The sequence below is a fragment of the Pseudorca crassidens genome, chromosome 4 (genome assembly GCF_039906515.1).
Source record: "Pseudorca crassidens isolate mPseCra1 chromosome 4, mPseCra1.hap1, whole genome shotgun sequence".
NCBI lineage: Eukaryota > Metazoa > Chordata > Mammalia > Artiodactyla > Delphinidae > Pseudorca > Pseudorca crassidens.
In genome coordinates this window covers 26,993,752-27,016,258 of record NC_090299.1, presented here as the reverse complement: position 1 = coordinate 27,016,258, position 22,507 = coordinate 26,993,752, and the positions used below count along the sequence as shown (strand labels likewise).

The window sequence follows — 22,507 nt, the reverse complement described above, 5'->3', positions numbered from 1 at the left end:
ACTATTAATGATTTTTGAAACTGTTATTGAGACCTATTAACATAATTAAATTATCTAATGAACATTATATAAATATTTTTCCAAAACTAATATTTCTTCTTAAAATACAAATTTAGAGAAAAATTAGTTTTTGGATAAGTTGACATTGAATTAGCATGAACATGTTAACAACTACGTTAGGCTACTTGATATGCAGTCATCCCATTCCTGGATAAAGATATATTTTAGATGTGGTTAAAAATATATTAAGTTAGTAGTTATAATCTAATTTTTTAAAGTTAGCTAGGAATAAAGTAACCTTTAAATATTATTTAGGGGGCACTTTGACATATAGGAAAAAATGAATAATATAAAATATTCTATTTAGCAAGAAGTTTCCAAAGTATATGTGGTACCACTTTAAGCGAACCTATTACATGAAAATCTAACTTTATAAATCAGATAAATTAGATAGTGATTATTTAATCTAAAAATAGTTATTTATTTCCAAAATAATTGTTAAAGAATTCCAATAGCTAATGCATCCAAAGTATTTACTGGGTTTTTAGAAATTCCATTTGTGTGAAACATCCTCTTGGACCTGCCCATTGCATAATATAAGACCTAGCTATAACATCTTGTATACTTTTGTTAAAACTATTATGTATTAAAAGTTATTAGTGATAAGAACTCTTGATTTGAGAGGAATGTTGGCTAATGATCAAGAATATCTTTCATGGTGATGGAGGAAGCTCTCCATGTCTAGATATGGCCAAAAACTTAACATTTTTCCCCAGAAAGAAATTCAAGTTGAATAATATTTTTGTATAGGATATGTCTGAGTTTTGTGAAGTAACTTTTTAGTACAAACAATTAGTATAAAGGAATTTGACTAGTTGACATTGCCAATCCTTTAATTTTTTGTGCTCTTCAAATGTTTTCACGGAACCTACCATCATTTATATGGACGAAGTGCAGCCACATGTGTTTGGATAGTATTAGCCAGTCCCTATTTTCTTTACAGCTCTACTATTTTAATGGTAGTCTATGTGTCAATACTCAGAAGAATATCCAAACCAAGTACAGATGTCCTTTCAGGCTAACTTGCTATAGTGAAGCATTCAGAATTTTCCACTCACAAATCCAATCAACAGATAGTGAAAGTGATGTTTTTGTGTGTAAAGCTCTATGACTGGTACCATGGGGGAATCAAAAGTGAACATATATGGAGAGGTAATGTATAAATTAATGAAGCATAACTAAAGGCACTATGTCATCTGCTTTTCATATCTGCCTGGGAAAATCTGGAGAGGGAGAGACCTAGCACAGTCTCAAGGAACTGCTGAAAGCTGGGAGATAAATAGGAGGGTGGCACAGGTTTTAGGGAGTGGAGAAGGAACAGTATGGGAAGGTCCCGAGATGGGAAAGGGCAAGAGAGAGACACAGAGTGACAAAATAATCTAGTCATTCATTTTGGCCGATGCCTTAAAACACACGGGGCTTCGCTGTGGAATGTTTGGATTCTCAACTGAAAAGTCAAGGAAATTAAGATGTGTTAAAGATTTCAATTAATGATTGAAACAATTAAATCTGTTTTGTCCAAAGATTAAATCAGCAGCGGCACACGAAGGAGTGCATTGGGATGAAATTGGAAGGAAGCAGGTATCTGAGGGAAGAGAAAGCATTTACTAGACCTCACAATGCTAGGTGCATTGTCTCATTTAATCCCTACAGCATCCATATGGGATAGGCTCTGGATTTCCCCTCATTTGTTTTTCAGGTGAGAAAGGCTCACCTGAAGATGAGGAGGCTGAGGTTTAAACACGTTAAGTAGTTTGTTCAGTGGCACAGAGCTACTAAGTGGTGAATGTGGAATCTAAACCCACTTTGAAAGCTGTTGTAATAGCTCAGTCATGATGTAAATGAGTCCTGATGGAGCAAAATGGCAGAGAAATGGAAGAAAAAGAGAAATGGGAATTCAGTCTCAGAATATTCTACTGTGTAGACTAAAACAAAGCTGTAAATGTAATCCTCTACATCTTCATAGGATCCTGAGCTGACTCCTGTCTTTGATGACTCAGCTCCATAGCCATAAATTGTATGGTAGGGCTCAGGGGTTATACACCTGTGTAACTAAATTACCTGCGGAAATGTGACCCGTGTATCCCTTATACTCAGAGATTTGTGAGTGGGTGGTGTGTATAAACTTCTGCATTCGTTCTCTGGGACGATGTGTACTAATGATCAAGAGAACTCCAGAATGACTGAGTGTTGGGGTGAAATACGGAGGCACATCTACCTTCTCCTTTTGACGTACTTCCACTGTGGACACTTGACGTTAGTGGGGCTCCACACCCGAGGTTTCGGTCCTTTACCCACTTATCAGCAGAAGCACTGAGCATTCTTAAGAGAGAGAGAGCTCAGTGACATGTCAGAGAATCTCCTTCTTCCCAGCACTGTGAGGAGTTGTCAGAATGAAGAATCCTTGGGACCTTCCCACTTTATCTTAATTTATTCCCGTACTCTTGTGATCTGTGTCTTATAGAGGCTGGTCATGGCTAAATGTGCCTCTATCACTGAGGAATCTTGTAGTTTCCAGATATTAAAACATGAAACTTTAAAAGCAAGTGATACATCAATGCTCTACAATTAGTAGGAAAGGGTTTTCATAAAATTGTTTGGAAAGATTGGAGAATACAATGAAAAAAGTTAAGTCCTAAAACCTGGAAGTCAGAATTCTATTAAGTAAGTAAATATGTAATGGCAGGGAAGGGGTTGTTCAAGTATAGGAAACAAAAAGGAAATTCACTTTAGGTTTGTTATGATGCAAAAAAATAGGGTTTGCTCTTTGTTTATTTGTTTTACATCAAATAAGTAAGTTGATAAAAGAAAGTATGTTAGGGTATAACCATTCTTTCATAAGCTTTCTGAGTTATGCAAAATTCCTTCCAAGCCTGATAGAACTGTACTCAAACAAGAGTTAAATATTAAAATTCAAAATCTTATTTGAAGATAGCAGACAACGTATCTAGGAAGATGAAAGAAGATGAGGATTTAAAGGCCGGGATAGGCTAGCCTTGGACTGTAGAGGTCGTCTCACTTACCAACATGAAAGGCAAGGATATGATTATCTTATTTTTTGGACACATTAATAACATTTAAAATGTTGAGCTGTATTATATTTTTCCCAAATTGATTTTTCATTTTCTACAGGCATTTCTGCTTTCCCTCCCACACTGCAGATAATGTACTATTGCATAGCATGCTTTATACACACATATCCTGGGAGAGACATTTTATGGTAGCACTGGTGAGATTAGTACCTAAACAGGTACCTTTCCAGCTAATTCCAACATTGGGTTAGCATCTGGCCACTGACAACAGCATTTAGGGATTTTGCATCTTTGGGCCATTTCTCTCTGAGACATAATCAAGACATCAGGATATACACCTAAGGCCACCATAGATGTCCCCAAACCCCTAAACTTCACATTTGGTAACACGGAACCTAGGAGGGGATTTTTTAATGTAGCAGCTGTCTTAGTCAGATAGCATTGTAATAAAGCCATCAAAATGCAGAAATGAGGGAGAATGTAAAGGACATCCACTATTTCACAGAACTCAGTGTAATCAGGGGTTTTGAAATTGTACGTTGACTCCACACCAGAGGCACACAACTTGATACATTTGATTAAAAATGTACTCTTCCAGTTGCTTTCCTTCTGTCTTATAGTAAGTTTCTTTATGCGCAAGAGGGGGAAAGCTAAGTTCATGTAGTTTGTTTGCATCTTTTACAAGATAAAACTGCCAGCACTGGGTCTTGCTTCTCCATACTGGGAGTCAATCCAGCTAGATTTCCTTCTTTTCTCTTTTCTTTCCTTCACTCTTATAAACCTTCTCTTTACCAAGGAATAACAAGAGGGGAAGATGAGAGGAATAAGACAGAAAACTTGAAGTGTAGGCCCTACTGTATTAAGGAGTTTTGAGTAATTTTAAGGACCAAGAAATTGAAACTTATTTTGAGTTGTCTTTGTTCTCTGTAACCATCTTGGTTGCTAAGAGACTGTGGTGAGAACTGGCAAATTAGGAGAAGCAAGATGAAATGCAAAAGCAGATTGACTCTGAAGATGGGCAGGATGCCCTAATCTGGGTGAAATTAGGAATTAGATGCTAGAAAGCAAAGCTCAATTATTTTAGATTCTTGGGGATTAGGGGTGGGGGGATAGTAGAGTGGGGAATAGAGAAAGAGAGAGAGAGTATATTCAAGCAGGCTTTGGGGTTTTACATAGTTTTGTAGGTCTCTTGCTCAAGGGATCCATAAGGTACAGCTTGTATTATATGACATCCTGCATTCAGTCATTCCCTTCACTTTTTCATAAATAAGACTAGGCTTAGTTTTCTCAAAAGTTAACAGGACGTGCATATTTTTTTCTGAAAATAATTTAGGCTTATATCCAAACCAGACAATGCCTGTGTTTTGGTAAACCAAGTCTTAGGATTGATCTTAGAATTTTTTTTCTCCCAGAAATAAAGCAATGGGGATCCCAACTTATTTGACTCATAAAAATACTCCTATATAAAGATTTACCAATTAAATAAGAAGGAGGAAATAGTGGAACACATAAGTCCCACAAGTCCTATAATAAAATGTCCAAGCTTCACGATCTTGTCACTCTGTTCAGACACCAGCTTTCTTCCTGGACTTTCTGCCATTGCTCACCAGCATGGACGCTGACTAGTGCTAAGTTATTACACTTAGTATTCTCTAAGTAAGTAATGCGTACTACTCTTTTATTCATACTGTTTTTACTGCCCTCCATGACCCTTTACACACTAGCCTCTCACCTGAAATACCATCATCTCTGCCCATCAAAACTGCCCCCAAGCAATTGACCAGCTCCCATTCCTTCTTCAGTGATTCCTTCTCCAGCTTCCTTGGGAATTTCCTAGGGCTACCGCAGCAAATTACCACAAGCTGGTGGCTCAGATTCATTCTCTTACAGATCTGGAGGCTGCAAGTCCATGGTGGGACCATGCTAACCTCCGAAGGCTCTAGGAAAGAACCCTTTCTCGCCTCTTCCAGCTTCTGTGCCTGTCAGCAATCCTTGGTGTTCCTTGGCTTGTAGACACGTCACTCCAACCTCTGCCTTCACATGGCCTTCTCCTCTTTGTCTCTGTGTGTCCTTCTCTTCCTCTTGTAAAAAACACCCTCATTGCAATTATCCAGTATGATCTCGTCTAAATCCTTACTTTACTTACATCTACAAGGACCCTATCTCCACATAAGACCACATCCTGGGCTTCCATGTAGACATGAAATTTGGGGACAGGGGAGACATTACTCAACCCACTACATTATTCTAAAGTGATCTCTCCCTCCTCTGACCTTTTTGGTTCTTAAAGTTCACCAACATCATGCATTTCATGTTCACCTATATTGTTATTTATCCCTGGATCGCTGCTATTGCTGCATCATGTTTTGTGAGGGAGCACTTTGAAGAAGAGAATATATACAAGAGTTGGGGGGAACCACTTTAACAAAAGTAATTTTAAAAACGTATTCATGTTTTCATTAGAGTTGTCAGGTTTATGAAATATTTAAACAGTACAATTATATTTTTCTTTAAATTTTTCAAAAATTATTCTGCATAAATGAAATTTAGCTCATATTTCATTGGTGTGTCAACACTTAGATCATTTTGTATTGATAAAAATAATAACTGGCGATTATTATATTCCAGAACTCTGTTATAATCCTTATATGTTACCTAATTCAGATAACTGACACGTGAGATAGATTATTAGTATCATTCCCATTTTCTTCTTGTGGAAACTGAGGCTTAGGAAGATTAACTGGCCCGTAAGTAGTAGAATTAGAATTTGAACCCAGGTCTATCTGATTTTAAAGACTAAACTTTTAATAACTACTCTGTGTAGCCTAATTCACTTAGCTAAAACTAAATAAATATCTAATGATTTCACTGAGGAGCAATAAAAGTGATTTTAATGATGAGATTTGTAACTGCCAAATATTAAATGCATTGACTTTGAGAAAAAAATTTAGTGGTGAATAAGTTACATATCTATTTACTGGAAGGTCTTTTGTTCAAACTGTCTTTGCCTTTAAGTAATTTGGAGAGCTAATAGTCTTGATTATGGGCTCTTAAGATCATATATACAGGGAAGTAATGAGATGCTGAAAACATATTCCTCTTAAAAGTCTTTAATGCTGTATCTTTATAAATAAATTAGTATTGATTTAGAACACTTATTTTAAACAGATGAGATTAAAATAAATATTTAATTTAATTATAGGAATGAACTACATTCTTTCACATTTTCCCTTACATCGGTTATCAGGCTTTCAGTGTGTGATTAGTACGCTTAAAGGATCATCAAAAATTGTTTCTCTCAGCTAAATTATTCCCCCTTTCCCCTGAGTACTAATGCCTCATGCCCCATCCCAGCACATTAATGGTATGGAGAGCATTTCTGTGAATGAGGTATTATTTATTGAATTTCCTGAAACGTGTATTTTTAAAAGTGTTCTATTCCAGTTCACGGGCAGGGAATGTACTCGTACCATCTGTGCTTCCAAATGAGAGCTACAACACTTAGTCATCGTTTTTGGCCACTGCTTAATTATTATCTATCTCACTTTTTTCCCTGTACTTCACTTTTGGGAAACCATCTAGTTTCCAGCAAAGCATCCTTTTTATGCTCCGTAATAATTTTAAAATTAAATTCCAGGTTGTTTATTACAATATCATAACCTGTCTACTTCGTTCTAGTGTTCTTTCCCTAATGTGCATATTTTGCTAATAAGTCATATTGTTCCATTTAATACACCTCTCATTTGTTTTAGAGCAGTAGGTATTTCTTAGCATATTGTCAATTACATGAAAAGACTGTTAATGCAGGACATTATGTACAAAATTATTGATACTATAGACAGAAGCTAAGTTGTCTACATATTGTGCTAATTGCTAAGTTAAATATAAAGCTATAAATCAGCTATCATGATAAATCAGCTATCAGGATAAAGAAATGAGTAAGGAAAATTGATATTAAAAGAATTCCAATTCAGGTAATTATTTCTTCTTAGTAGGTAATAGGAAAATGGGTCAAATATTGTTTACCTGAGTTTTAGCACTCTTCAGTTGCATGTGTTCTGTTTTTGTTTTTTTTCTAGCGTGCAGTGTTTCAGTGATGTCAGTGCTATTATGCTGATTTCTTCACAATCATAATCATGTTTTGTAGTCGATATTACATTCAACAAGTAATTCTCCATCTTTCTCTGATTGCTTCAAGGTGATGACACAATGACAGGTGATGGGGGAGAGTACCTTAGACCTGAGGATCTAAAAGAACTGGGTGATGACTCCCTACCTAGCAGTCAGTTCCTGGATGGGATGAATTACCTGAGATACAGCTTGGAGGGAGGACGCTCTGACAGGTATTCACATAAAGCTTTCCCTTGATATCAGAAGTGAGTGCAACACACTTTTATGATAATAATAAAAAAAGTAGACACCGTTATTGACACTCGATAGGTATCTCACTACTCTCAGCAGTTAGCATGTTATCTTACTGCATTCTCTAACAACTTCAAGTGTCCATTTTAAAGGAAACTGAGGCCTAGAGAGATTAAGTAGTTTAGTAGGAGTCAAGCATTGTAAGAATCAGAGCCATGATCAGTAAAGAGCTCTGAACCATTAAAATATGATATTTTTTATCATCTGCAACTTTTTTCTCTAGGCAAATTAAAAGGACAGTTTTGCCTTATGGACACTCTTACTAAACGGCAGTTATAAGATCCTCCCAATCTCCTTGGGGTTTTCTGTTAGGGCCATAGTTTCTGTGAACAAAAGTATGTTGTGAAGAAGGGTTAAAAGGTAACAAATTGAGAAGGAAATGTTGCCTGGAACTGATTTTTTCATGAAAAAGAATCAGAACAGAATCCCTAAAGAGCCTGGATACCAAAAGCAATGATAGCAAAATCTGAAGGAGCCCAGATTTTATAGCCAAATCCAGGGAGGTTTATATTACATTCTGAAATATACAATCAATTTTGGGGGTTATTACTAACTAGCACACCAGGTGTTTATTATTTTTTGAGGTAAACTGATTAAGAACATTCCTTAGTGCCTCATCAAAAGTATGACTGTCAATTTAGGTTAAGCATGTGGTTGTACATATAGTGTAGTGTCTTTTGCTACTCAATTATCTTAGGTTTATAACTTTAATATTGGCTCTATTCTTGGCTGTATCCAGCACATTTGGAGTGTAAGAAATAAATGCCTTAAAGAGTAGTCAATTCTGAATGGGCAATTAGCAAAAACAAGCTTTTCTTGGGCCTTTCCCTTGAGTACTAATGCCTCCCTCCTATCTTCTTTTTTTTAAAACAATTCAGTGTGCGTGTAATGAGTGCCTTTCTGGGCTGGCTCTGTGGTGGGTACCAGAGGTACAAGCATGACTAATATGTAATTGCTAAATTCAGAATCTAATGGAGTGAGAGAGAGATGAAGCTAGTGGTACCCACAGAGTGCAACTGGAGCCCTGAGGCTCAGGCTTCCTGGAGGGAATGAGCCCAAACCGAGACAGAATAATAGTGATGATGGTGAAGAAAGGTGGGGAGGGTATTTGAAGCCTTAAATAAGGTGAGCAAAGGCTCGTGGTGTATGAGAGAAACAGGATAGTGCAGTGTGGCTGAAGTGTAAGTATGAAGGAGGGGAGGTCACATTTACATTTCGGATGGATCCCTCTGACCGTGATATAGAGGATGAATTTTAGAGGAAAGTTGTCAAAGGGCTAAACTTGGCAGTATCGACCACCTGAGAAATTATTGCGGTAGTGTTCGCTGAAGTTGCTAGGATACAACTTGAACTCTAACCTGGGTGGTAGCAGTCATGGGGAGAGTTTTAGAAATGAAGAATTTGAGAACATATCTGTGAGGTAAAACTGCCCAGATCTGGCGATGGATTTCACGGGGTGGGTGAAGAAGAGGAAGGAGACTTGATTGGTTCCTTGGCTTCAATGACTTGGGTAGAGAGTGGTCCTTGGGATCAGGGTACACAGGGAGGAGCCATTTGGCGGGTGAGGGTAGGGGAGCTTGTGATGGTGTCAGTGTTCTAGATATTGAATTTTGACACACTGATTGATTTGGGCCTCACAGTCTGAGATTCTTAAAAGGCTTCAAATTTCAATAAAGTGAAATGTTTATGACTTTGCAAAAATTCATAATAAGCTATGAATAATCATATTACTGTTATCCAAAAATCCTTTTTTTTTTTCCCAGCTTGATTTCTTTTACTAAGACTAAGTGCTTGATTTGATCCTTTTGCCTTCTTTGAAAGTACTTAGTACTGAGAAAGATTTAGAACAATACTTTCTATAAGACAGGGGTCAGTGGTTAGAGGATTCTACCTAAACTGAATACTTCTCAGCTTGTAAAGACAGGAGATATGAAACATTGAAGACGTGAGCTGTTGTCCAGCTCCACACTTGCATTTCTAGAACGCCAGATGTATTCATGCTCTCCAAGATGGAATTATAGTCAGTATCTCATTTTCATGATTGCAATGCAGTGTTTTATTTATTTTTTAAATTTTGCTTAGACAATTCAATATAAGTTACCTTTTTTCGGTAACCATTTTTTTCCTTTTCATTATTTCTTTATTTGGTGTGCTTTCAATAGTACCATGCCCAGGTAGGTATTACATAGCATGAAAACATGATTTTCCTGGATACATCCACATTTCCCTGCTCCCTGCTCAATGTGTGTGTGTGTGTGTGTGTGTGTGTGTGTGTGTGTGTGTGTGTGTCTGTCTGTCTTGGCGGGGGGTGCTTATATTCTAGAATTATGGATTTATTCTCAGATTAGGATTTTTATGTATTAAATTGAATATCTATTCAAGTTAGAAGGGTGAGTATTTTACTAGAATCAGTCTGTGACAGGCCCCAGGCCTGACTGTTTTAACGGTCACAGCTCCACCTTGTGGTTGATAAAACATTAGCATGGCTTCCCCAAAAGGAACCTAATTAGCCTACGTATAGTTGGAGATGATTTAAAAAAAAAATGATTCAGATGCCTAAAATGTACATGGATGCAGAAGAATAAAAATAGGTACATTTTAATCACATTGAATAGAAACACAGTTAAGTTGATTCGTTGGATTTTGTGTCCATTTTATTTTATTATTACAAATTAAAAATACTATTCAAATTCAATGTAAAACGCTAAATAACAATGAACCACAAAAGATTCTCCATGTATTAAATCAGACACATTGACATTTTTGGATATTCACTTGCTCAGTAGGTTTGAAAACACCGTTCATTGGATGTCTAATAAATATTGCAGCTTCCTAAGATAGTAATTATTATACTTTTCTGTGAAATTACAGACTTTGATATCACCTAATATGTGTCCAGAAGCCAGTTGTATCATGGTGAAAAAAGTATAAATTTAAGATCATAAAAAACTTTTGGCCTATCCCTTAGCTAAACAACAAGTAAAAATTTACACTTTTATGGATATGTGCTATTGCAGATTTATTAACTGAACAGCACCACCTCTGACTTGCTGGAAAAAAAAAAAAGGCAACTCTGTTGCAAAATATTTGAATTTGCTTGCACTGTTTTAAATCAGGGTAGGCGATTTCTGATCCAGAGACTTGAGTTATCCCAGACCTTTGTGCTGGTCATGATTCCTTTAGAGAGAATAATTTCTTTACTCTTGGAATATTCTTACTTCATATATTTCATTTAAGTAGATTCTATGACGTCATAGAAAAAAGATCAGTTAGAACTATAAACATTGATTAAATACCAATTAGCATTTTAGAAGGCAGTAAGCAGAGTGAACTAGAATAAAATCAGAGGATAGAGATATTTAGACATATAGTTTCAACTTATTCTCTCTCCCTCTGTCTCTCCAACTTTCCTCACTCTCTGTCTGCATCTTCTAATATCTTTTTCTCCCTACCCCAATCTCCTTTTTGTGGTCAGTCACTTTGTCTCTTTCTTTCCTTTCTTCTCCCCCTGTATTTCTTTCCTGTTGGGGCTCTAGGAAAGACAAAAAATAGCACCAACACCCCTTTGCTCCTGTTTCAAAACCAATTAAAAGATAGACCCAGGTATCGGGTAGCTGGATATCAGTAATCCACCTTTATTACTGATACATTGATTGCAGGACGTAGCTCTACATTCACAGCCAAATAAGCTCTTTAATACCTCGTTCCTAAAGCAGACAGACATCCAGCCAGTTGTGGTGCCTCCCTGAGAGTGGCCATTGAGACCTGGCTGCCTTTTTTTCAAACTTTACACATTTACAGTGGTGGCAGCCACGTCACTGGGTCTTATTTGAGGTACCTTCTTTTTGCCATTCGAGTTGTTCCCATCCAAGCTAAATTTCCATTTCCCCTTTGAGACCTGTGTTTCTACTATTCCAGTGCTGCCTTTAAGGGTTAATCTACGTAGTGACGACGTCTCTACTTGCTGTTATGAGCAGGCATCTTTACTCCTTTACTCCAGTGCCTGTTGGTCCTTTAGTACTGTTCATTCATATGAATCTAGCACTTTTAAATGTGTAAAGTCACCATCTGGATCTTTGAATTTTAAAGCTGAGGATAGAGATTAAGTAATTAACAAATCTGAGCCCAACAGAACTAATGGGGGCAGATGGTTGCGCCTGTAGACACCATATCATTTCAAGAGGTTGACCTCTCTACTGTTTGCCCTCTCTTGGCTCAATTCAAAACAAAATAAAGGATAATAGAATTTAAGAGCTGTTGATCTTAGTGCTGCCTGGTACAAAACAATACAAGTGCAGGAAAAAAAATGCTCAGTCCATTAATTGAGACAAGCTTTTGCTGAGATTAAAAACCCCTTTCCCCAATAATTTAATCACCTTCCCATCCTCAATTTCAAGGTCACACCAGGGTTGGTCACAGCAGCCTGTTTATGAAGCGCACCATCGAAATCTAACTGCACAGCTGTAAAAACAGCTATAATGTAAGCTGTTTCCAAGTGCCAGGACTAAAACCCCTGTGAATAGGTTTGCTAGGCATTCAGGCTGCTCCTGCCTTGGCCGTGTCAGGAGCCTCAATCTTCCCCAAGAGCTTATATAACATAAAATAGTATATTGTCTAATTCTATTTAGATTTGATTTTATTATAAACACAGATTAATATAGGTGTAAAAACATAGGATCAATTAAATATTTATTTTATTTTTTATTGAAGTATATTTGATTATTTATTTATTTGGCCACACCATGTGGCATGTGGGATCTTAGTTCCCCAGCCAGAGATCCCAATGTCCCCTGCATTGGGAGCGTGGAGTCTTAACCACTGGACTGCCAGGGAAGTCCCAGGATCAGACAGTTAAACTTTTTTTGATTCATGTCACTTACCCTCTAATATTCGGCATTTACTTTGGGGGCATAAATCCTACAGCAGAATAGGAGAAAGCCCCAAATTACTATGAATTATCTCCCAAGTGATGATTTCCTCAAAAATAATTGAAGTTGGCAATATTGACACCTCATAAAGATGACAGTATATGGCTTACAAACTTAGGTATATTTGCAAAAGAAAATAGCTTCTGCTAATAAATATGCTAACTTGATGTTTAGTCCATAATTCTGTAGCGCTTCACTAGCCAAATACCTACTAGCTAAACGTAAATGAAACCTTGCTTCTATCAATATTGTGAAAGTTTGCATATCTCTTTATTTTCCCCTATGGGCTTTGGGCTAATATTTTGAATACAGATCTTTAATACTTGGACTAACATGTGTAAAATATAGTTTATTTAAGTTATCAATCTATTTGTCATTTGATTGTACAAATTGACTAGGAAGGAATGAAATTGCATCTATGCAAATGTCAAGGTTCACAAATTTCATTTGAGTATATAATTCAGAACTTTGAAATTCAGATTTATCAGAAGTGTAAAGCATTGATTATCAAGGCCTAAATCCCATTTTGAAGCCAAACCTCAGTTTTGGGTCAGTGTCTACTGGCAGTTCGTTTTCGTGCTGGCGGATGTGTGTGTTTTGTGGGTTGGTCTTGGAAACAGTTTCTTGTGCGCTTGCATCTCATTGCCACAGCAACCAGCACTCTGTGGTGCTTCACTCACCACACACAGGACATGCACAAGGAACAGTGCTGTCCTTTGAAATAGCATTGTTGGAAACACCAGGGACAAACAGGAGGGACACCACTTCCGCAGGAAACATGCATCTGGCCACAGTTCATCTCACTCTGTAGCTTCCAGGGGTGTGCACGAACATTCAGTCATTCACAGTTGGAGAGGAGGAAAAAGAGGCGTGGAGAGAAAGGAAAATGAGTGAAAATGGAACCTGTGCTTTCATTTCATTCTCTCCAAGGGCTGTCTTATTCCCCTCCCCCGCCCCCTAATATTTTTCTTAGTTGCAGGGAGATTTACATTTAACACAGATTTAAACAATCTATCCTGGAATTATTTTCTGTGTGAATTTCTTATACTGGCAGTAAGTAAGCTACAGTTGTTGGTTTCAAACATTTCTGGGAAGAAAATGAATCAGATTAGGAGTATCAAATTTTATCTTCTGGATTCCCTTGTGCCCTTGCCATTGAGTGGTAGGAACCAGTCAAAAGATACGTTAGTTTAGCTGTGGGACAGAGAGGTACGGCAACACAGAGACCTGTGTTTCCTTCTTCCACGGTTGCGATTTATGTCCCCCTGGAAGTTGCACTGTTAGCTAATAGCACGCTTTTTTCACTCTCCTGCTCGGCTCATCATTTCATCCTCCCAACCCTACTACTGCTGTTGGTATTTGACCATGACCTCCTGCCAACCTACCAGCCTTCGATCCTTCAGTTCCGACAGGTCTCACACCCTGAGCCATGCCTCATACCTGAGGGACAGTGCCATGATTGACGACACAGTTGTGATCCCCAGTCACCAGGTATGTGACTTTTTGCCTTCACATTTCTGCTTTCTGGAGAGCTTTTTAGCATTATCGGATGCCGGAAATGTCCAGAGGAAGTTTTTTAATCTAAAAAAAATTGTATTAATTCAGTTGATAATCTAGGATAAGGGATTTAAGAGTTTTTCTAAAACATAAAAAATGTTTGCTGCATTTTTCAGTGAGCAGAGTTTTTCTAAAATAACATACTGCTTGTTTCTTCAGCTATACTGGATTCTTCCGGGTGGACATTATATATAAAACTCAATTCCTTTATAAAATCTCTATTAAAGGAAAATGTAAGGTAGGATGCATTTAAGGTAAAAGATGAAAGGTACAGGTTAAAAATATGTCTCTCTATATTTAAAATTGTTTTCTATTAGAAAAGATATAGAATTTGTTATGGAATATTTTCATTTTAGATATAATTTTATCAGCTTTGGCTGGATATAGGAAGTAGATGAACACCTACTCTTTTCAAAGACAATTACAGAAATGTGATCCTATATCAATAATATAATTTAAATGGGAATGCATTATAAAGATACATTTTAAATGCCTTGGTCTTCTATCATATTTTTAAATGAGCGTTTTTCCAGGTAATACCACTTTCCTGTCACGCCATTTTTTTAAAGTTCATTATATTTTAATTTAATTGAAGGAACGTCTTTTTATTAAATCCAGTGTTCTTTGTGTTTAGGTGTCAACTCTAGCCAAGGAGGCAGAAAGGAATTCTTATCGTCTAAGCTGGGGCACTGAGAACTTAGACAACGTGGCTCTTTCTTCCAGCCCTATTCATTCAGGGTAAGTAAATCAATATTATGCATCCAGATCGAGAGGTAAAAAGAGATGAGTGAAAATAACAGCTTTGTCCAGTAGCTTTAGCTGATGGCTAGCTTACAGGGGAAGTGACCTTTTTGAAAACTTGTCACTGCTTTATCCACCATGGACTCTATCCACACAAACAAACCAGCAAAAAGCGTGGAATTCAGCATAGAAGAACTGACCATTGTTTTCAAATAAGTCGTAGAATTGCGTCAGACAGCTTGTTAACTAACCAGAGTATACCAGTGGCCTCCTTACTGTTCACATTTTTGTCTTTAAGATGGCCTTGAAAAGAGGGGCAAGATCATTTGCTTTTTTGAAATTTCTGTTTACTAAGATTAACTGACTAGTTTCATAAATGCCTTTGCTTATGTTTTAATGCATTTAAAATCATGTTTACGGAAGTGTGAGTCATACAAATGTATAGAGGAGTTCACAAGCTGTTTGAAGTAGGGATATTCTAAAAAGGAAAATTTGAATGCAACCAGTCAGGTTCTCAGTTGTCTTTTAAAAGTCATCCAGATAATATATTTGCCACTACTTAAGAAATGCTGCCTATTTATATCAACTCATTAAAAAGTAGGGCTTTGAGTTAATAATTTTAAACATTCTTAAAGATCATCTTAAGTTATAAGAATTCAATTATGTGGAATATACATTCCTTAAGGAGTTTTAAATTGTAAACTCTTCATGATTGCTTTTTTCCTTACATTTCAATGGTGTCAAGTTGTATAGTAATTTCATAATTACATATAAACTTTTAAGATGTTTTTATTTAATCACTTTTAATCCCTGCCATATTTTATCTAACTAAATATAATATTTTGATTTAAATTATTATCCCAAACTCTTTTTCCATAATCCCCAGAACTATTTTTAGTAGATTCTTTCTTGTTCTGATTATTCTAAAATATTCTCCTTTCAGGGATTTCCCTGGTGGTCCAGTGGGTAAGACTCCGTGCTCCCAGTGCAGGGGGCCCGGGGTTCGATCCCTGGTCAGGGAACTAGATCCCGTATGCTGCAACTAAGACCCAGAGCAGCCAAAATAAATAAATATAAAAAAAATATTCTCCTTTCAGGAAAGCATTCTAAGATATTGTAGTTAAAAATGTTGTACTTCTTAGCCTGATCTTCTGTTAAAGGCTCGGAGAATGAATATAAAATTAGTTATTGAAAATAATCATAATACTCTTCTTTGTTAAATAAGTAAAAGCTAGTCCTTGATGCAGGTGTTATTCAAGGGAATAAAAATCAATTAAAGCTCATCCAAATTTACTTACATATTTTTAAGTATAAAATAATTAAAATCTGACAGCTATAAACTACTCAAAAAGCATAACATTGCATTCTGCTACTAAGTTTTTCAACAATGATGAGAAGAAAAAAAAAAAGAAAGTTGGACCTAGAGTGTTGATGGATAATAGTTCAGAATCTAGAAACCATAGTCTAGTATTTGAAGCCCATACCCAGCCTACAAAGTGACAAGATTATTTTAAGCAAAATGTAATTAACTATTAGTAACCGAATTTATAAAAGAGTCAAAGTGTTATGGTGGTATTTCAATTTCCAAAATAATTTACTTTATAAAAGGAATTTCTTAAAGAAGTCTTAACTACTGAAGGGCAGTAAAATACTCAGATGACGTACATCGATATACATACCAATAGTATAAAACTAGATACATGTGTAAGTAATTAGAATTGATTACTTATGATGAAACAAGAGTATCCCGTGGTTAAAGTTTAATCACTCATTAAAATAAGGATCTTTAAAATCTTGGTCTCTAATAAATCAGTTTTTCTGTTAACTTCACACCTGATCACTGATGCTAATCCTCAACGCTGGCTGTACATTGGTGTCACCTGGGAGCTTTAAAAAATATTGATGCCTGGGCCCCAACTCAAATCAGTTACATCACAGTCTCTGTCACTGGGGCCTTGGCACTGGTATATTCTACAAGTACCAATAGAGCAGATATATATGTTTTATACAAACCGTTAGAAAGGAACAAAATTGCCTAATAAAAGTTTGACTTTAAGGGTGACTTAGGTAATTAACATATGACTAGTTACTTCAAATATTTTTTATCCTTTCCATTTACTTAAGTATTCATTCTTCACACACTGTTGAATTCTACAATGTATCAAACCTTGTGCCAGGCGCTAAGGAACATAGATGAGTAAAACCTAGCCACTACCTTTAAGAAACACACCTATGTGTTGTTATTTGAACTTGGAAGACAATCTCTGGAAGAGAGATAACATGATGGTTAAGAGTGTGTTTGGAATCAGATCAATCAGAATTCAGATCCTGGCCCTGACACTCAATATGTGACACTGGGCAAGTTGTATAAAATATATAAGTTTCAGTTTACTTACCTATAAGATGAATGTTATATTATGAATTCCATAGTGGAGCTTTAAGGATTCGACACTTCTTAAGTAGTTAGTATTTTGCCTAGAAAGAATAAGTACTCAATAGATTATAGTCATTAGTATTTATATAATCCCCATACACATCTTTAACAAATTCCAAATCAGTGAAACAAAATGTATTCTGAATCCTCTAAATGACAATAACCAATGTGGTACAGTTCATAATGGCAGTGTTTGACTTATTATTTTTAATCAGGTAATCTATCATAAAGTTGTGTCTCTACTATAGTATTTGAATGAACACAGTGCAAAAGATGACTCTAAGAGGATGGGTAGTTACCATTGAAAACTCAATGATTCTGAGGGTGATGGTATTTGAAAGCTACCATGATATGAATGTATGTGAATAAAATTCATAATATATCATGTAACAATGACATGTAATTTTATTCATTATACACCAGATTCCTGAGTAATAGTTTTTATATAGTTTTCAAGGAACTGAGTTTCTCTTTAATTAATTGGGTGAATTCCTAAGCCACTTCAAAATCTGCCCAAAATATAAGAAAAAAATAATTTTTGATAGGAGGGATAAAAAGTTAGCTTTTATATGCATATGCCACTAATTTGATGTATAATGTTCTATTAGATTAGATAAAGGGATTTTAGATTAATGGAAGACACAGCTTCTACCAATAAGCACTATTAGTGATTTTCTTTTACTTCTACTGTTTCCGATGACTAATGTCTGTCACTATAGGAGAATAGGTATCAGTGATTAAAAAGCCTGTTCTGACCAAGAGATACAGCCAATAGCTAGCAAAAGAAAGGCTGACAGTAATATTTTTGTTGTTGTTCTTGAAGAAGTTGCCTTACTGATTCACACTCTAACCAACAATTATTATTTCTAGTATCCCAGTCATAATCACATCCAACACAAGGTTGGACAAGATTGAATTTGAATTTAATCTTCCCTATTTCATAAGTGCATAATGAATCAACAGATGTAAGGCACAAGTTCCTAGTGAGAGCTAGTTTTGTGACTCACTTGAAATATTATTTCGAAAGTCTTTATTTTTATACTTTTTTAATAACAGCCAAGTGCCAACAAATAAATGTCAATTCATGATGTTATACTACAAGATATGGTAACTAGAAGTCAATAAGAAAGTGATCTTTTAAAAGACTTCCTTTTCATAAAAACATGCTGAAGATGGTTCTGCTGTGAACCTAAAACTACTCTAAAAAATATAGTCTATTTAAAAAAAAAAAAAGTAAAGATGTTAGCTCAAATAGTGGAAGGTGATATTTGAAACTCAAGGAAGTTAAAGCTGTTTCTCATTTGACAACGTTAATATTTATCTAAGTACATATAGTGGTTAATTTAGCTGTTAGTGTATTTCAAACACTCCTTTTTTAAAAGGTACATGAAGGTAAATTCTTCTGGATGAAGAAAATTATTTTATAAGTAACAAAACAACTGCTTTGTAAGGCTGGGTTTCTGGTCCAAAGGATATGTATATCCATTTATATATCATCAGGTGTTGAAAACCCAAGTGAACTCTGTGAAAAACGTATGGAGTGTTTTGAGGAAGAGCAGACTCAGGTAGAAGAGGAGTGAAAGGCAGGACTGTAAAGTGGGATTCAACAATATGACCAGCGAGGAAGACAGCAATCCCCAAAACAGGGAGTGAAAGTCTTGAAAAAAGCACTAAGATTTTGTTTGCATAGTTTCTGTTACTTACTAGTAGGTAATTAATGTTACCTACTCTGCCTTATAGTTTATGCTATTGTGTGTCATTGGAGCTATTTTTTTTTAATTGTGCCTTTTCTGTTTGCATTTCTTCTGTAAGAGCCCAAAAGGTCATTACCATTATTTTGAAAGTATTAAAAGTATGAAAGAAAAGCTTTGGAGGCAAAACTATGTCCATCAAATCGAAAACTTTGAAACTCTCATTATAATGCCCTTTGATGCTTTGTAGCTTCTTGGACATTTAGATTTTAAGTGCCCACGTAAGCCAGAGTTGAATAAGGCTACAAATCCACGTTCCAGTGATTTTATAATATCCCAGTTCCCTAACCTGGGAGTTGCTACAGAGCCCCTGTACCTGGCTCTTCTCTCAGCATTTGCATAGAGCTGTATCTCATTTGTATTTCCATCTTTTTTTCAATGAATACGGTATTGGTATATAAATAATATATCTCAGTTGAAAGTCACTTCTGATTTCCTTCTTTATATTTCACGTTATCCATTCCTTCTCTGTGCTAAAGTATCTATTCTGTTGCAGCCGCACCTCTCCATGTCTTGATCGTGACAACAGCAGGTGAACTTCTGCATAATTCTTTCTCTGAACATGTTGCCTCTTCCTCTCCTCCTTTTGTCATTTCCTTCTGCATATACCCTGCCTCAGGATGCTTTAGTGTGACCATACCTAGCCAGAGAGAGAGAGAGAGAGAGAGAGAGAGAGAGAGAGAGAGAGAGAATGATGTATTTTATTCATATCATGGCCATATGGTATAGAGAAAGTGGGTATTTCTTATTTTATTGGAAATTAGGAGGGTTGTACCAAAATGAATGTAGACCTAAAGTGAGAGCCTGTCTTGGTCATGTGTCTCCATATCTTAGCTTCTTTTGTGAGAACAAGTGCTACATAGAGCTGAAAAATGCTATTCCAGCAATTATGCAAATTGGTTGAGCTATTTTCAAGTTATAGTAAAGGTTGTGATTTTAAGTGTCACTTAGCAGAGGTGTTTTTTTTTTTTTTAACTATATTCTAGGTGAACCAAGGGCTGAAAGTTTATTAATAGTGCATTTGCTTGCTAGTACTACTTTAAATGCAGCCTTTTGATATTTTACAAATTGTGCTGTAGAATGATTCCAGTGTTCTAAAGACATCCATTATTCTATTTCATTTTAATAAAGTTATTTTTAAAGGTTCTTATCAAACTGCTGATTATTATGTTTTATTTTACAGTCATCCATCATGATACTAAAGATTGTCTACAAATAAAACCGTTTTCAATTTTGAAAAATGTACATCCATTCTTTTACTTTTTTCTGAAATACACACTAAATATTATGTTTCTATACATGAACATAGTGAGTGATAAATATTTTGGTGATTTTAACAAGTTTGAGGCACTTTTTTCAAAGCCGTTTTTCATCAGTTTTTCAGTTCATGGAATTTCAAAGATTGGGAAGGAATTAAGGAAATTATAGAGGAGAAAGAGCTCATGATACGGTTTTCTCATAGTGCCCCAGAAATCAGATTTAAGGCCCTCTTGCTATGTATATGTGGATCACTGAAGCACCCTGATGACATTTTTTCCCCTATTTTCAATCAATAACTAACTTCAAATGCTGCAGTGTCCTCCCCGTCCCCACCCCATGGTCCTGGATGAATTAAAAGTAAACCTAAGGATTCATAACTTTTGGGGTGGAGGATATAGTCCTCAAAAGTGCAGAATCATTGTTTTCTGCTGCCTCCTCTGAAGCATGTACCTGTCTAGCTAATCAACTACATATTCCTAGGCAAGTCATCTGCATAATAATGGTGGATTGCTTTTGCTTTTATTCCTTTTAAATTGTGATAACATCGTATCTCACAATTTAGAAAACTTCAATAAGGGTTTCTAATTTGCATGATTGTTGAATTTCATTTGGAGAGTAAGATATACAGTTAAAACCGAGATGTTACGTGATGTTTTTTGTCTGTACAGTCTGAAGTCAATGTTTAGTGCAGTATGTGTATACATTTTCTGCAAAACTGCTCCTTGACTGTTTTAACCATACAGCAAAAATAGTGTATATTTCTTGCAGGAGTAGCAGTTTATTTTCCAATTAGGAATGCTTCCAGAACATCTGAAATGGAATATTCCAATAGGTTGTCTAACCTAGTTAGAATTTTAACACCAGAAGGCCACCTTAGAGTTTAAGAATTTAATGTCTCTCGTGTTATGGATGAGAAAACTGAAACCGAAAGATGTTAAGTGCCTTGCCCGAGGTTACAGCAATAATTCAAGACAGGGATGGATCTCTTGGTAGATCAGAGTTGTATCCAGGAAACAGCATGGTACTTGCTGCATTATCTTGTGCTCTGTGATAATAGTATTTTTATATCTTCTTTGAATAGTACAGTTCATAAACCAATGAAAACTCCATATTAAACTGCTTTAGCAAAGTTCCGGGTTCATTGTAGGTATTTAATAAACGTTAGTTTCTCTGTTTATTTTTTAGGTATTATATTATACTATAATTTTTAAGACATATAAAACCATATGGTGCCAGGAAAGGAAAATGATGGGAACAAGCATTTATTGAATTCTATATGCTTTACCCATACATGATTTAATCCTCACTCTGCCCTTAAGTGGTGGTATGATTATCCTTCATTGACAGATGAGGCTTTAGTCAGTGCTCACAAACAGTGGAGCTTAGCTTTAATCCATATACGATACCTCTGTGCATACTTAATTACATGTTTTTACTTCAACTCCTTTCATCTCCAACTGTTTATAGGCATTATCTTGTCCCATTTTTAATCTGGACATATGAGAAAATCATATTTACTTAATCAAACCTAGTATGTGAACTGATTCATATAATGACTCCCTCCTTTCCAACCTTTCACTTTTTCCTATGGTACCAAAAAAAGTAAATGGTCTTTTATAATCTGCTTTTAGCTTTTTGAAATTTTTTTTTAATTTTTATAAATTTATTTCATTTATTTATTTTTGGCCGCTTTGGGTCTTCGTTGCTGCACAAGGGCTTTCTCTAGTTGTGGCGAGCGGGGGCTACTCTTTGTAGTAGTGCATGGGCTTCTCATTGTGGTGGCTTCTCTTGTTGAGGAGCACGAGCTCTAGGCGCGCGGGCTTCAGTAATTGTGGCACGCGGGCTCAGTAGTTGTGGCTCGCAGGCTCTGGAGTGCAGGCTCAGTAGTTGTGGCGCATGGGCTTAGTTGCTCCACGGCACATGGGGTCTTCCAAGACCAGGGCTCAAACCCATGTCCCCTGCATTGGCAGGCAGATTCTTAACCACTGTACCACCAGGGATGTCCCTTGAAATTGTTTTATACATCACAAAATAACTATCCACTAATTCTACTTCCTATCCAAATAGTGACACCTTTTGATTCTGATTTTTTAAATGAAAATGCTCAAATGCTAACCTAATTTTATATTACAAACTATTGGGATTAATGATTAGCATGTTGACTTTCATCTAAAAGATTTTTCATCAGCACTAGATATAATCTTGAATCATTATTTCTCTTATTCCCTCTTATTTGAAGAAAAGACTTCTTTTGGTATAGAGTTCTACATAGTCAGCTTTTTAATTGGTTTATTCTGCAGTTACATTATTTGAGTCTGATTG

General features: G+C 36.0%; 1 protein-coding gene across 20 annotated transcripts in view; it reads left to right on the top strand.

The window, feature by feature from the left end:
- ANK2 (ankyrin 2) overlaps positions 1 to 22,507 on the top strand; it is a 240,916-nt gene that overhangs the window by 162,371 nt on the left and 56,038 nt on the right. For 9 of the 20 annotated variants that reach the window (XM_067735268.1, XM_067735267.1, XM_067735260.1 and 6 more), the window contains 3 exons: positions 7,291 to 7,435; positions 13,831 to 13,933; positions 14,634 to 14,737. In XM_067735268.1, coding sequence (XP_067591369.1) covers positions 7,291 to 7,435; positions 13,831 to 13,933; positions 14,634 to 14,737 — 352 coding nt within the window. Of the gene's footprint in view, positions 1 to 7,290; positions 7,436 to 13,830; positions 13,934 to 14,633; positions 14,738 to 19,421; positions 19,458 to 22,507 lie in introns of all 20 variants that reach the window. The other 11 variants (XM_067735248.1, XM_067735263.1, XM_067735256.1 and 8 more) reach the window with 2 other exon arrangements.